This window comes from Ovis canadensis, chromosome 11 (assembly GCF_042477335.2).
Source record: "Ovis canadensis isolate MfBH-ARS-UI-01 breed Bighorn chromosome 11, ARS-UI_OviCan_v2, whole genome shotgun sequence".
Taxonomy (NCBI): Eukaryota; Metazoa; Chordata; class Mammalia; order Artiodactyla; family Bovidae; genus Ovis; species Ovis canadensis.
This window is the reverse complement of record NC_091255.1, coordinates 69,398,290-69,412,713: the sequence shown is the minus strand read 5'-3', so window position 1 is coordinate 69,412,713 and position 14,424 is coordinate 69,398,290. Positions and strand designations below refer to the sequence as shown.

The 14,424-nt window shown below is 46.5% G+C and overlaps 1 protein-coding gene across 1 annotated transcript in view; it reads right to left on the bottom strand.

Annotated features, from left to right (window-relative positions):
* Positions 1 to 11,165, bottom strand: part of LOC138414574 (ATP-binding cassette sub-family A member 9-like) — a 55,134-nt gene extending 43,969 nt beyond the window's left edge. Inside the window, exons 1-6 of the mRNA XM_069542247.1 lie at positions 10,922 to 11,165; positions 5,932 to 6,033; positions 3,690 to 3,897; positions 2,428 to 2,592; positions 1,766 to 1,869; positions 964 to 1,190 (exon numbers count right to left, since the gene is read on the bottom strand). Coding sequence (XP_069398348.1) covers positions 964 to 1,190; positions 1,766 to 1,869; positions 2,428 to 2,592; positions 3,690 to 3,897; positions 5,932 to 6,033; positions 10,922 to 10,960 — 845 coding nt within the window. The 5' untranslated portion in view covers positions 10,961 to 11,165. The remainder of the gene's footprint in view (positions 1 to 963; positions 1,191 to 1,765; positions 1,870 to 2,427; positions 2,593 to 3,689; positions 3,898 to 5,931; positions 6,034 to 10,921) is intronic.
* Between the last annotated feature and the right edge of the window lie 3,259 nt (positions 11,166 to 14,424).

Here is a 14,424-nt window from a genome sequence, read left to right as displayed (position 1 = left end):
AGGGATCAGCAAACTTTCTCTCTGAAGAGCCAGATAGTAAATATTTCAGGCTTTTTAGACCATAGTCTCTGCGGCTACTACTCAGCACTGCCTTCGGAAGACAGAAGCAGTCACAGACAACACAACCGTTTGACCGTGGCTGTGTTCCACTGAACATGTATTTGTAGATGCTGACGTTTGAATTTCATATAAAAATTTGGTGCCATAAAATATTGTTGTTCTTATGTAAAAGCCATTCCTAGCTTTTGTTGTCGCTGTTCAGTGGCTAAGTTATGATGGACTCTGTGACCCCCTGGATGGCAGCACGCCAGGCTCCCCCCTGCTTCACCAGCTCCTGGAGTTTGCTCAGACTCACATCCGCTGAGTCGGTGATGCCATCCAACCACCTCACCCTCTGCCGCCCTCTTCTCCTTTTGCCTCCAATCACTCCTAGATTTGTAAAAACAAATGGCCCACTCAGTCTGCCAACCCCTGACGCAGATGACTAGGTCTAGACTGAACATAGACACATTTATACACTGGATACAGATAGACACACATGTTTAGATGGAAATGAAGATAAGTTTTGTCTTTTTATTTTATTTTTTGAGATTGATTTCAAAGAATCAGGAAGAAAGCTTCTTAATAAGGGAAAGAATAAGCTCTCCCCTTCTATGAAGCTGGTTTAAGCTTTCTCTGCTATACTGTACCTATCTGACCCTGAGGGTAGTTACTTATTCTGTTTAAACTTCCTTATCCTCTGCTGAAAAATGATGAGACAATTAAATGAAGTGCTGTGTTTTATGCGTTTAATGTGGCCACTGGTTTGTAAAGGAACCTACAGGCCCATTCACTCCATTCCTACACAAGGCACTATTTTATGACAGCATCAGGTTTAGATAGGAGACTTTACAGGTCTAGGGGGTCCCACCAGCTAACTTGCTCTCTCTAGGTTGCAGGATGGAGCGTAGCCATGGGGTTTACCAGAAGGCTGACTCTCGAAGTCCCATCACTGCCATGACTGGCTTCATGAATTGTCTTTCTTGGGTCACACTGACTGATACGTAGCATACGGAGGCAGAAAAAGAAATAACGCAGAAGAAAATGAAAAAATCAGTCATAACTCCTGCTTGGGCAACAAAAGGTAGTATCTTCATGTTTATACCAGTCACTGCCATCAGTTTTTCCATCACCGAATGATTCGTTGTGATCTAAAGGCAGACATCAATGAACACAGTGTTAGCATTTAGCTAATTATAGGCTCATGCGTGTTGTGTCAATTATGGAAGCGACGTGCATTCACTCCACATTTGATCTTACGTCCGTCGTGAGTCGTCCCCTTGTAAATCCTGGAATATACTAGATTTTGTCTCAATTTCTTAGAATATCCTTACTTAGCATCTCCAGTGGGTAAAACTCTACACACGTGTGAAGTCACTTCTGAAGCGTCACTTCGGTTAGTCACTCTTCTCCGACACATCTCGCCAGAGGATCCTCTGCCTGTGGCCTGCCTCGCCATCACTCCACTCCATGACAGAGCCGGAACTCTCACTACAACTGTTTATCCATGTCTCTGTCCCCCACGATCCAGGATCCCTGGAGAACGGTGCCGGCGTGCTACGTCTTCCTTAACCCTCAGTGCTCGGTGTGAGGTTTGGGTAGAGTAATAACTCACTGTGCTGTTCCGTATTAAGTGACTAAATTAATTAAATGACAAATCCATTCCATCGCCCTCCATGAAAGCCAGATTTTCAAAGCAGTTAGTTTCCTTGGTCTCAGTACTCACTTCTATGATGGCAGCATTAATAGCGGCTTGGAAAGCTACAAAGCCTTTCTCCCAGAATAAAGAACCTTCACACATGACACTTTCATCCATTACTTGACAATGAGCTTTAGGGGAAAAAACGAAAAAAGAAAACACCTATTATGATGAGATGGTGCAGACTGGGATACAGGGAAAGTCAGAATTTCAAAAGTTCCAAAATACAGTCCTGGTCCACAATAATACAACGGATGGTACGGGTTCTCAGGGGAGTTCACCCAAGGAGAATAGACCAGGCATGCTTTATCAGTGTTCTTAAGACCCGCTCTCGACAGCTTTTCATTAAATCGTATCACCCTTTCTCTCCATTAGTTGAGGATGTTTTGTTGAGTTTTGTTCTTCCGTTGCTTAAGCATGACTCTTTTAATGACTGGAAATCATTAAGCAAGAGCCTTTTCTTGAGGTTTTATTTAGGAGAAACATAGGAATGATAGCAACATGATTTCTTAAAAAATACACTTAAGATCACAGGCTTGATTTAATAAGGATGACTCTCACGTATGTTTAGAAATTAAACTTTATGCTGCGTATGTTTGTAGCGAGCAGATATCTGCTGTCACACAGGCCCCCTTGTGGCTAGTGACGATATAGCAAAAAATAGATTTTGTTTCCAATAGGAAGGTTACCTGAATGGTCTCCGTGCTCCTTCATCGTGGGGATTCGATGTCCCCACAGAAACTTCAAATGGTATGAGAAGGCGTCATTAAAGATGACTCTCACTGCGTCTGCAGAGTAGTTTAGCTCCAGCTCGCCCATGCTCTGCTCATCAGGCCAGCCCGAGATGGGCCTTCCTGCCGAGCGAGAGGAGGGGACAGGGGTGAGATCTCTGTGTGGTCCAGAGACAGCGCTGTGGCTGCGGTTCGGGGCAGCCTCACTGTCCCAGCCTTGGCCCCTCTGCTCTGCAGGGACCGCTGCTGTCCTCTGACAGGGTCCCTGTTCTCTCCTCGGGTCCGCCAGAGACCCTACTCCCACCCCTGACGTTCTGAGGTCGCAGGAGGCGCCTCGTCAGCTAGTTTTGTTGGACACGCTGCCCTTGGTTTTGAGGCAGGAGATGGATGGGCCCCCGCTGGAGCAGCGGAGACAGCCGCTGCAAAGCAGCAGGAGGGAGGAGAAGCGGAGTCCTGTCTGCGTACGAGACAAGAGACCGCAGATTCCTCTCCTGGGAGGTCAAAAGGGAGTGATGTCAGCCTTCCCGTAGGCCTCATCACCAGGCTCCGTCTTGGCCGACAGAGGCGGGCACGCGTGGGGGCACCAGAGACAGACCAACCCGACTCAGGCTCGTGCGGAGTCATGTCCAACTCTGTGTGACCTTGTGGACCGAGGCCTCCAGCTCCTCTGCCCGTGGGATTCTCCAGGCAAGAAGCCTGGGGTGGGTTGCCATGCCCTCCTCCAGGGGATCTTCCTGACCCGGGGATCTCCCTGACCCGGGGATCTCCCTGACCCAGGCATCTAGCCCGTGCCTCCTAGACTTCCTGCACTGCAGGCAGACTCTTTAACCACTGAGCCATGGAGGAAGCCGAATACAGACTCAGAACCAGGCAAAGCAAGGTGATCGGCCAGAGGAAACCCAGGAGTATCTGAAGAGATTACAAGGCCACGCTGTCACCACCTCCCAATCTTCCCAGAGTCTTCTCACAAGCATATGTCTGAGTGGTCCTGGACTGTCTCATTTTGATAAGGACTACAACGAGGATCACCTTTTTAATATAAAATTTCTTCAACAGAAGACTAGTAAACAATAAGAAAATCTCCTTGATACTCAAGAGGAATATGAATTAATGTTAACTAAATCTAGATACTTGAACGTTGAACAGTTTATCAAAGAAATTGCAAATGAATTGGTGTATTTTGCAAATAAGGAAATTACCACGAACTGCCTAAAACGTACCTTTTATGAAAGGGGCAGAAGCCAACTTGTTCATTATCTCCTGGGTGGTCTTGGATTCAGGAGCAAAGGCGATAACATAATCAGAATCATTAAAATTATCTACACGACCCAAGTCCACAGCGGGCAGTTGAGGGAAGTCATTAACTTGGTGCAAACTAGAGGACAACAGGTGAGCAAACAGCACCAGAAGGCAGGAGAAGAGCGATTCCTACAGAGCAGAGAGAAAAAGGAAGCAAGTCAGCAGCTGTTCCGCTGTGGGCTGATCGGAGACGAGCGCGCTGAAAGCTGGTGATTCTGTTGCGTTGCTCGGGCACTGTTTTTTCCTCTCTTCCAGTGTTTAAGTGTTTCGACTTTCTTCTGTCCTTTAATCTGTGTATTTTGAAATATGCACATCATCCATCAAGACAGAGTTGCAGTGTCAATTCCAATCATAACTAATAATTTAAGTTTATTTACTTTAATGCAAGTGTTAAAGGCTGGATTGCTTCATGAATGGTCGTGTTGACCCCTGAGTGAGAATGACAAAGAAATGTTCATTGGAATGAAATAGACAATCCGCCTCCATAATCAGGAATGAAGCAGTATATTTATTTTCTGCTGCCCCAATGCAAAAGAAGACAGCTCCAAAAACGTTGCTTCATGAAAACAATTTTGAAAGCCTTTGTCATTGTGATGGCATTCTGGAATTGGAAATGTACTCCAAAACATTGCTTCCCGAACAGACTTTTAAAAGCCTTTGTCATTGTGATAGCATTCTGGAGTTGGAAATGTACCAGAATTTAAAATGCATTTGAAATCTGATAAGAACACACTTTATTGTTCAGTTATAGGGATAAAACCCAGGTCTTCTGCATTGCAAGTGGATTCTTTACTGTCTGAGCTACGAGCTGCTGCTGTTGCTGCTGCTAAATCACTTCAGGCGTGTCCGACTCTGTGCGACCCCACAGATGGCAGCCCACCAGGCTCCCCCATCCCTGGGATTCTCCAGGCAAGAACACTGGAGTGGGCTGCCATTGTGTTCTCCATGAGCTACAAGGGAAGCCCATACATGGCCTTTAAAAGAGGTATATATCTTATTCACCAGATGATCATACTTTAACTCATATGTTGGCTTGTTTTTACACCTATTCTGTTTAGATAAATAAATTGACAGATATAATCCTTATACTGAAAGAAATAAAAAGACGTACAACATCTCTATAGCATAGACTCCAGCTGTTATACATACATAATCCTTCCTCCATACAGGGATCTTCGTGAGCTTTCATCACTGCCGATTTACACACTCAGTGCATATTTGTTGGGAGAACGCGGGCACACTCGCAATGTTCAGACAGTGAAATGTTAATACATCCACGCTTGAAACATAGGCATTTCACAAGTGACTTTAAATTATATTTTTCTGAATTTATTAAAGTCCCTACATGAATAGCATGTGATCTTCCTTACAAAGCTTACTACAAGCAAGAGTTCAAATGCCATTTTCCTTCCCTCTTTGTTTTTCTGCTCTTGATTTCTTTCAAATCGACATCCTCTCTGTCCATAGTACAATGGTGTGCAAATGCTACACTTTGTCCTTGGAGTTATTTTTTTTAAATTTTGTATTACTTTCTGGATTAAGTTCTGATTACTTTCTGGGTTAAGCAAATTTGTTTCACTTTCCTGTTGAATTTCTGTACTTATTCCTTTATGAGATTCAAATGAATTCAGATGTAATTGGTACCTCAGTAGGATAAATTTTCAGGCTTTATTTTTATGGGAGTTTATTTTCACAGCTCTATTTTTCTTCCCTGGTGGCTCAGACGGTAAAACGTCTGTCTACAATGCGGGAGACCCAGGTTCGATCCCTGGGTTGGGAAGATCTACTGGAGAAGGAAATGGCAGCCCACTCCAGGACTATTGCCTGGAAAATCCCATGGACAAAGGAGCCTGATAGGCTACGGTCCCCGGGGTCGCAAAGAGTCGGACACGACTGAGCAACTTCATTCATTCATTTTTCATGGAGTTTCTGAATATAAATTATTTACAAAATGCTTCCAATAAGATGTGTCGTAATGACATATTTGAAAGGAATCTCACTTGAAATAATAGCAAAACTCAGAATTTGGGAAAAAAAAAATCCAGCCTGCTAATTAGAAATAGAATATCTATGAAAGAGTAAAGAAAACAGATAAAGTGTTTGTGCCCAAGAAAGTACTGTGTCCTGTTTTAAATATAAGATGACATAGACTCCAAACCGTACCGACAAGGTCTCTCTTTTCATCCTCCATTTCTTAAGAAAATTCTTGCCAAGAAGCGCCCTCGTCTGCTGGCCCACGCTGAAGTGCCTCTTGCTCATCCTGACCTGTTTATTTTAAAAGGAGAAAGTGAAGGGAGAAAATGTGAGGGTTGGAAATAGAAAGCATTGAGCAACCCAGGCAGAGAGGGGCATCACAACAGCTGCTCCCGGTCGCGCGAGGAGCAAAGGGGCCGGGAGAGCTGAAGAACACGCGGAGGGATGACGGCGCTCGGGGTGGAACAGAAGAAGCCTCCAAACAAGCGTGCGCGCGGATTCCTCATCAGACCGAGAAAACTAGACAAAGCAACGGAGTCAAGGGTTCAGTTCTTTAACAGGGATGAAGGAACGCCACTGCCAGCGGGAGGAGGCCGCACAGCCCTTCTAGTGATCCATCACCAGCTCATTACTACTTAGCAACACCCCGCCGCCAGTCAGTACCGCTCCGGGCGTGTGTACCAAGGAAATCCCCACACGCGGCCGCGCGGGGACCTGTACCAGGATGCTCTTCGTAATGTAGAGTATCGGGGTGCAATGTCGTCAGATTCGAATGGATACAGTTCACAGAGTACCAGGTAGGATTCAGAGGCAGTAAATCAGTACCCACTGATCTGCGAGAAGAGATTTTAAAACACACGGCCAGTTTAAAAACTGGAAGAGAAGGTTGAAAGCGATGCCGCTACGTCCCTCATATTGATTAACGCATGCATGCTCAGTTGCTCTGTCCTATCTGACTCTTTTGCGCCCCCATGAACTATGGCTCGCCAGGCTCCTCTGTCCTTGGGATTTCCCAGGACTACTGGAGTCAGTCGTCATTCCCTGCTCTAGGGGATCTTCCTGACCCGGGGACTGAACCTGCATCTCCTACACTGGCAGGTGGGGTCTTACCGATGAGCCACCTGGGAAGTCCGTATTAAGTAATACTGCAAAAAGGACATCCAGGACAATGAAAAGGTGACCAATCGCATCCAACATATATAACCAGCACCTACAACTCAACCCCCCCAAAACAAACAGCCCTATTACAAAGTGGGCAGAGGAGCCGAACAAACATTTCTCCAAAGAGGAGAGGCAGAGGCACAAGAAAAGACGCTCAGCATCACATCGGCATCGTCGGGGAAAGGCAAGCCCAAACCCGAGGAGATGCCACCGCGCAGCGGTCAGAATGGCGTCATCAGGAACGCCGCAGCCTGCAGACGCAGGTGGGGGTGTGGAGAAAAGGGAACCCCTGAGCGCTGCGCGTGGGAACGCACACGCCTGCAGCCCGTGCGGAGAGCCGTGCTAAGGCTTCTCGCAGAACTGGAAACAGCACTACCGTGTGGCTGAGCAGTGCCGCTCCGCGTGTGCATCTGAAAACAAGAACACTAATTTGAAAAGATAGAGGCACCCCAATGTTCGGGCTTCCCCTGTGGCTCAGCTGGTAAGGAATCGGCTTGTAATGTGGGAGACCTGGCTTGGGAAGTTCCCCTGGAGAAGGGAAAGGCTACCCGCTCCAGTATTCCGGCCTGGAGAATTCCACGGACTGTGTAGTCCATGGGTCGCAAAGAGTCGGACACGACTGAGCGGCTTTCCCTGTCACTTCGCCAGTGTTGATAGTAGCGTCAGTTACAATCGCCAGCGTGTGGAAGCAACCCAGTGTCCACCAACAGACAATGGCTAAAGAAGATGGAATATTACTCAGCTACAAAAAATGAAAAGTTTCCATTCGCAACAACATGGATGGACTTGGAGAGCATTACGCTAAGTAAAATAAGGCAGATAGAGAAAGACCAATACTTTATGACGTCACGTATATGTGGAATCTAAAAAATATTACAAACTAGTGAACAGAACAAGAAAGACAGACTCTCAAACACAGAGAACAAGCCAGTGGTTGCCAGTGGGGAGAGGGGAGGGAGACCCAGGGCTGGGTAGGGGAAGGGGTGGTCATGGGGTCATATGAATTCACATGTGTGAAACTTTTGAAAGCTGTAAAGTACCTGATGCAGAGAGCCGACGCCCTGGAAAAGACCCTGAAGCTGGGAAAAACTGAGGGCGGGAGGAGAAGGGGACGACAGACCATGAGATGGTTGGGTGGCATCGCCGACTCAATGGACATGAGTTTGAGCAAGCTCCAGGAGACAGTGAAGGACAGGGAGGCCTGGTGTGCTGCAGTCCATGGGGTCGAAAAGAGTTGGACACGGCTGAGCGACTGAACAACAACAACTGAATTTAAAGAATCTTTCATTCACTTAGAAAAGGGATGGGCGTGGAGGTAGCACATGAAACAGGAGTTTTAAACTCAGGAAAATAAATGATCAAACAGGCAGGAGCCTAGTTTGCGCCAATCATTCAGTCATTCAGCTGAAACAATGAGCGGGTGGAGGTCGTTTGAATATAAGAGATTGGGAAGGAAATAATACTAACTATATTTAATGATGCTATTTTTATGTTCCAGGTAGTGCCAAGTATTTTATTAAAATTAGTTCAACTCTTCCAATAGATCTTTGGGATATTATTCTCCCCATTCCACAGATGAGGAAACTGAGGCACAAACAGGTTCACAAGGCCACGGATTTAACCCAGGTTGCCAAGTTCTGGAGACCTTGCTGCTAAGCGATGCACCCGGGGCACAGGAGGGTAAAGGCAGCAGCCTGTCGTAAGGTTGGTAGCCAGCTGACTTCTAATCAGGGAGATAAGCTTGGATCATCAGGGCAGACCCAGCGTCACCACAAGGGGCCTTAGACGTGCAAAGGGAGGCAGAAGAGGAGGTCAGAGAAGCGATGTGGTGAGTGTACTCAGTCACTCTGTCGTGTCCGACTCTTTGTAGACCCGTAGACTGTAGCCCACCAGGCTCCTCTGCCAATGGAATTTTCCAGGCTAGAATACTGGAGTGATTGTCATTTCCTCCCCCAGGGGATCTTCCCCACCCAGGGATCGAACCCGCATCTCTTGTGTCTCCTGCATTGGCAGGCGGATTGTTTACCACTGCACCAGCTGGGAAATCCCTAAAGTGCTGTTTCAAGGACTCAACCTGTTGTTTGCTTCCAAGATGGAGAAAGAAGGGCATGAGCCAGGGACACAGATGCATCTAGAAGCCAAGAAAGATAAGAAAACGGAATTCTCTCCTACGGAGAATTGTATGTATGTATCCGTACAGTGATGATACATCCTCTAGAAAGGAGCACAGCCTGGCTGGTCCAGTGACACCCAGCTCCCACTTCTTACCTCCCGAGCTGTACCGTGATGATACATCCTCCAGAAAGTAGCACAGCCTGGCCAACGCCTTGATTTTGGTCCAGTGACACCCAGGTCCCACTTCTTACCTCTGAGCTGTACAGTGATACATCCTCCAGAAAGGAGCACAGCCTGGCTGGTCCAGTGACACCCAGCTCCCACTTCTTACCTCCAAGCTGTACAGTGATACAGCTCTTTATGAGTTAAGCCATTAAGTGTGTGGCCATTTGTTTATAGCAGCGATTGAAACCTAACACCAGGAGCAAAAGAGGAGTCTGAGCACATGCAGTCAGGGAACAAGATGGAAGAGGCCCTGCAGTCGGTCGGTCCAGAACGAGGGCCTCGGGGCACACAAAGAAGATGACTGGAGAGTCCGTCTGGGCTGTACCTCGTTGGAGGAACACAAGAGGGCATGGATTCAGGTTTAGAACCTGTCCAGGAAGGAAGGGTTTAGAAGCTGCGTGGATGAGCTCCTGATGATAACGTCATCCTCAGAGCAGACTGCGGCAGCTGAGGCTCTGACTGAAACCGAACCAGAATCCTTCCAGGGCTTCTCGGGTGCCCCGGTCGCTACGAACCTGCTTTGCAATGCAAGGGCCACCCTGGTCTGGGAAGATCCCGGTCGTGCAGAGCCACTGAGCCCATGAGTCTGAGCCTGTGTCTAGAGCCTGCAAGCCGCAAGCACTGAAGCCCGAGGGCCCTGGAGCCCGTGATCCGCAACAGCAGACGCCAGCGCGGTGAGAAGCCCCGGCCGCAGCTCGGCTGAAGCCTGCACGGCAATAGGACCCGGTGCACCAGAGGCAAACAAGAAAGGAAACTCGGATAGTAAACATTTCCAGTTAGGAAACCAGAGCTCCCGGAGACCGTGGTGTCTAGAAGGGTTAACACACTGCTGGGGTCTCCTCTGCTTTCTTGCTGTGGATGGATGCGTGTGCTGGAGAATATTTTAAAGAATAATGAACATGATCTAGTCATGATTGTGGTGTTTCTAACTGTTAAGGCTGATTTTTTGTTTTTTTTTTTCCACAGCATGTCCTGATCGGAAATAAAAATACCATTCACTGTAGTTGCACAAAACATCTATTTAGCTTAAATTGCTCTGAATAGGAGCCCGTGTGATCTGGAAATAATAACTTGGCTATAAAAGCCAGTCATTCCCTATTCAGACAGAATTCCCAGTATTCAGAGAATAAACATGTCACACAATAAATTTCACAAAAATTGAGGATGATAAACAAAGTCAATGAAAATATAGCCTTAAGATTTCTTGATGAAGCCATTTAAATCATTTAAATACTCAGAACCGTAGGTCTCTGGTTAAAAAAAAAATTAATACTCAGAAAATCATGTATCACCCCAATGCATGTAAAGCCTCTGGCAACAAAATTGAAAATGAACAAAAAAGAATAAGTAATTCTTACAGTTTGAGAAATACAGCTCATCCTTGTAAAGAGGCAACATAAAGTCACATTCCTTTCAGCTTATCCAATAGTCTCTTAGATAAAACATGCTATTTGTCCAAACATGCTTTAGTCATTGGGTAAAAATTTAAATAAATCTTGGTTCTCTAAATGGTTATTTAGCAATACAATATGAAATACTCAGATAATTTGAAAAATCAAAATGACTTGCTAACACCATCCTGCATCTAATAGTTTTCATCCAAGTGTTTGGCATTCCCTGTTTGAAGTCACACGTTATATTTTCATATGCAAAACCACGATTTCAGAGGTTAACTTACTCTCAGGAAAGCTGGAGCAAGACTCCAGAAACAGTTCATCCACGGGTCTCCGCGGGTCTTGGAGAACAATTCACATTCCTTTTGGGTCACTACTACATCACGCTTTTAATTTCATGTTTATTGTGAATAGTTCCGTGTAGAATGATTTCCGAAAAGGATTATGGTCTTAATTCAGCCAGACTGCCAAAAACTCTGTGCTCACATCACATGGTGACTTCTTTGCAGTTTTCCATTTCTCTGTCTCCCTGCCAGCTCCTGAGCAGGGCGTTTGCGGCTGCAGATGGCTGGCTGGACACAGCGAGCGTAAGTACTATCGATTCAAAGAGAAGCTAGTCTCTCCAATTAGCTTTTTCATAAAGGCCCTCATGGGAGAGCTGACTCCCAACACAGTCTTTTAAAGAAACATAAGTAAAGAAACAGTTTGGAACAGAGCAGAAACAAGTAAAAAAGAAAAAAAAATGACATGGAGAAGGGAACGGCAACCCACTCCAGTATTCTTGGGAGAATCCCATGGACAGAGAAGCCAGGCGGGCTATTGTCCATGGGGTCTCAAAGAGTTGGGCACGACTGAGCAGCTCACACACACACACACACACACACACACACACACACACACTCTGTGCTGAGCCCGGGGGATGCCTGTGAGAAGCACTCATGCACCCATTCAAAAAAAAAAAAAAAAGAAAAGAAAAGAAAAATACAGAAACGGGCCAGAAAGCAACTCGAAAGTCTCCATTGAAATTTAGTTCTTAAAATCTGGATATAGAAATATGGCGATGAAGAATGTAATTTTTTTTAAGGGAATAAAATGAACTGAATTTTCATCTTCATCTGAGTTGGGTTGCATGCCAGCTACCTGCAGTACCCTTCTTGCAATGGGCAACAGGAGGGTCCTTAGAGCAACAGCGCCTAAAAGCACCTGCCCTCCCAAGGTGGACAAGCTTGTTATTTCTGCAGAAGTGCCAGAAGGCAGACTACTTTCTCCGTTAGCAGCCGCTGGTTCCTGCTGTGTATTGGTTTCATATTTTACTGAAGAAACATTTTTAACAGGTAAGAGCTGCCATTCCATCTTTTTTTGGGCATTTCAGGTAAATCAAAGACGAGGCAATTCTAAAAAAAAGTGAAAAAGTTGCTCATGAAATTGCGTGAAATTGTAACTTCATGAAAGTATAATTCATGGAGAAGAAAGGTGAGTAGGGGCCAGCGTCTCTCTGCTCGCTGCGGGGGTCTGTTACGGTCCCCTGTACTGTAACTACTTTCTGAAAACGCCCCTGAGGGCATATGCTGTTCGGGTAATTCTCAAACCAAGTAGACTCATCCGTTTCCTACAGGCTGTGGTAATCGCGTGAGGTCGTCCTCATTCACCTCCCATTCTCTCATATTTGTTCCCTTGCAAATTGTATGAGTCCAGAAATTGCTAGGCTAGCAAAATAGAGGCAGGTTGAACTCACTAAGGCCTACGACTGTCAAACAAAGACAGGCTCTGATTGTTTCTGTATGTCTGCTGTCTCCTCCAGAAGATACGAAATTATCATACTCAATAACACCTGCCAGAGAATGTAACGTGGACATTTTGTTTTCAGCTGAACTTTGTATCTAGGAGAGAGATTATGTCTTCTGACCCCAGCTGGCTTCTGGACTGGATTCTTTCCTTTCAACACCCTGGCCTCTTCCCTGACCATGTGGCAATCTTTATAGTGTCGTAACACAGCAAGCACACCCGCATGAATCCTCTTTTTCAACATTTTCTTGATCAAGTCATGTCTGCACTCTCCTAAATAAGCTTTAGTTTCAGCTTCCCAATTTTAAAAAATTGTCCTGTTGGGATTTCAAAAGTGGAATAGCGCTAATTTTGGAGCAGAATGCCCTTATGAAGCAATCACATATGGTATTTATCATGTGCAAGGGACAGTGAAATATTGCCACACTGAATAAACATGAGACTCTCATGAGGTGGGCATTACCATGCCTGCTCATTTGTGTCTGGCTCTTTCGAGACGCTTTGGCTTGTAACCCACCAGGCTCCTCTGTCCATGGGATTCTCCAGAGAGATTCTCCAGTGTTCTCCAGGCAAGAACACTGGAGTGGTTGCCATGTCCTCCTCCAGGGGATCTTCCTGACCCGTGGATGGAACCCAGGGCTGTGTCTCCTGCATTGGCAGGCAGATTCCTAACCTCTGAGCCACCTGGATGTCGGGATCAGCCCAACAACGAACCAACCCGAGGGAGCGGTGCTGCAGAAGAATAAAGAAAAAGAAGACTCAGAAATAAAGTGGGGACCAGGGGGCTGACGCCACTTGCAGGCAACGTGAGAGTGAGGTTGCTCAGTCGTGTCCGACTGTTTGCGACCCGTGGACTGCAGCCCACCAGGCTTCTCCGTTCACGGGATTCTCCAGGCAAGAATACTGGAGTGGGTTGCCATTCCCTTCTCCTGTCTTTTGCAGGCAGAACCCAGATCCCAGTTCTCGCGTGTCTTCTATTGTTAACTTCTGCTTCCTTGTTCATGCTCTAGAGCTATCTGTTCTTTACAATCTCAGATCGGGGATAAAGATAAACAAGGCACAGGCCTCAGTGTCAAACCTGCAGGCCTTTCATGACTGTTCAGCTTTTGGGCTAGTGACGCCCTTTCTCAGCAGCTCCCTCAAGGCTCTGGTTACGGGAACAGTCACTAAGGGTTTTCCTTCAGTCACATCAGTACCTCAACACCTTGTTTTCAAGATCTTTCCATGATGTACTTTTTACTGCTCCCAGCCCTTCGCCTGGGGGCGATGAGAAAGTCATTCTTATTTTTCAAAGAAGCCTCGTTAATTATAGTACAGGGCTATGCATAGCATATCCCCTTCACTGGAAAGCCCAGGCATTCGTATAATCACTCCTATTTCACAGATGAGTAAAATGAGTCCCTGAGCTCAAATAACTTGCACAAAATCAAACAGCTGGCGAGCAACAGAACCTGGGTTAAACCCCACCCTCAGCCTGGGAGCTCCGATGACAATGCTGTGCCGTGAGCCCTCTGCGAGCCTCACGGGAGGTGCTTGGTTTGACAGCTCTCCTTGACTTTGCCTCCCGTGATTTGCAGCAGCATCCTCTGGTGCCGGAAGTCAGATGCTGTCCTTTGGAGCTGATGCATCCTCCTGGACGCTCTCCTGGCGATTTGTGCAGAGTACCTGGGGCCGTGGGGCTTGTGTGCAGCCCTCAAAGCTGCACCAGGTCAAAGTGTAAGGCCCTGAACTGCCAAGAGAGCACGCAGCAGCCCAGAAGCCTGACAGAGGCGGGGACGCTGCTCTTTCCCAGTCTTCGCTGCTCTCGCCCTTCACCCTTCCTGACCTAGCCTACATTTGGGTTTTGGTAGATTCTCTCCCAAAATTTCCTTGTTTCTTAAAAATATAATAAGGATATTTCACTTGGTCCTGCTTTATGAACTTCTTTTTTGTCTTGCCACACCCTTTGTATGACATATTACTGTCCTCCAGTCTTATCTGCAGGCCCATTTCTTGGGCATCT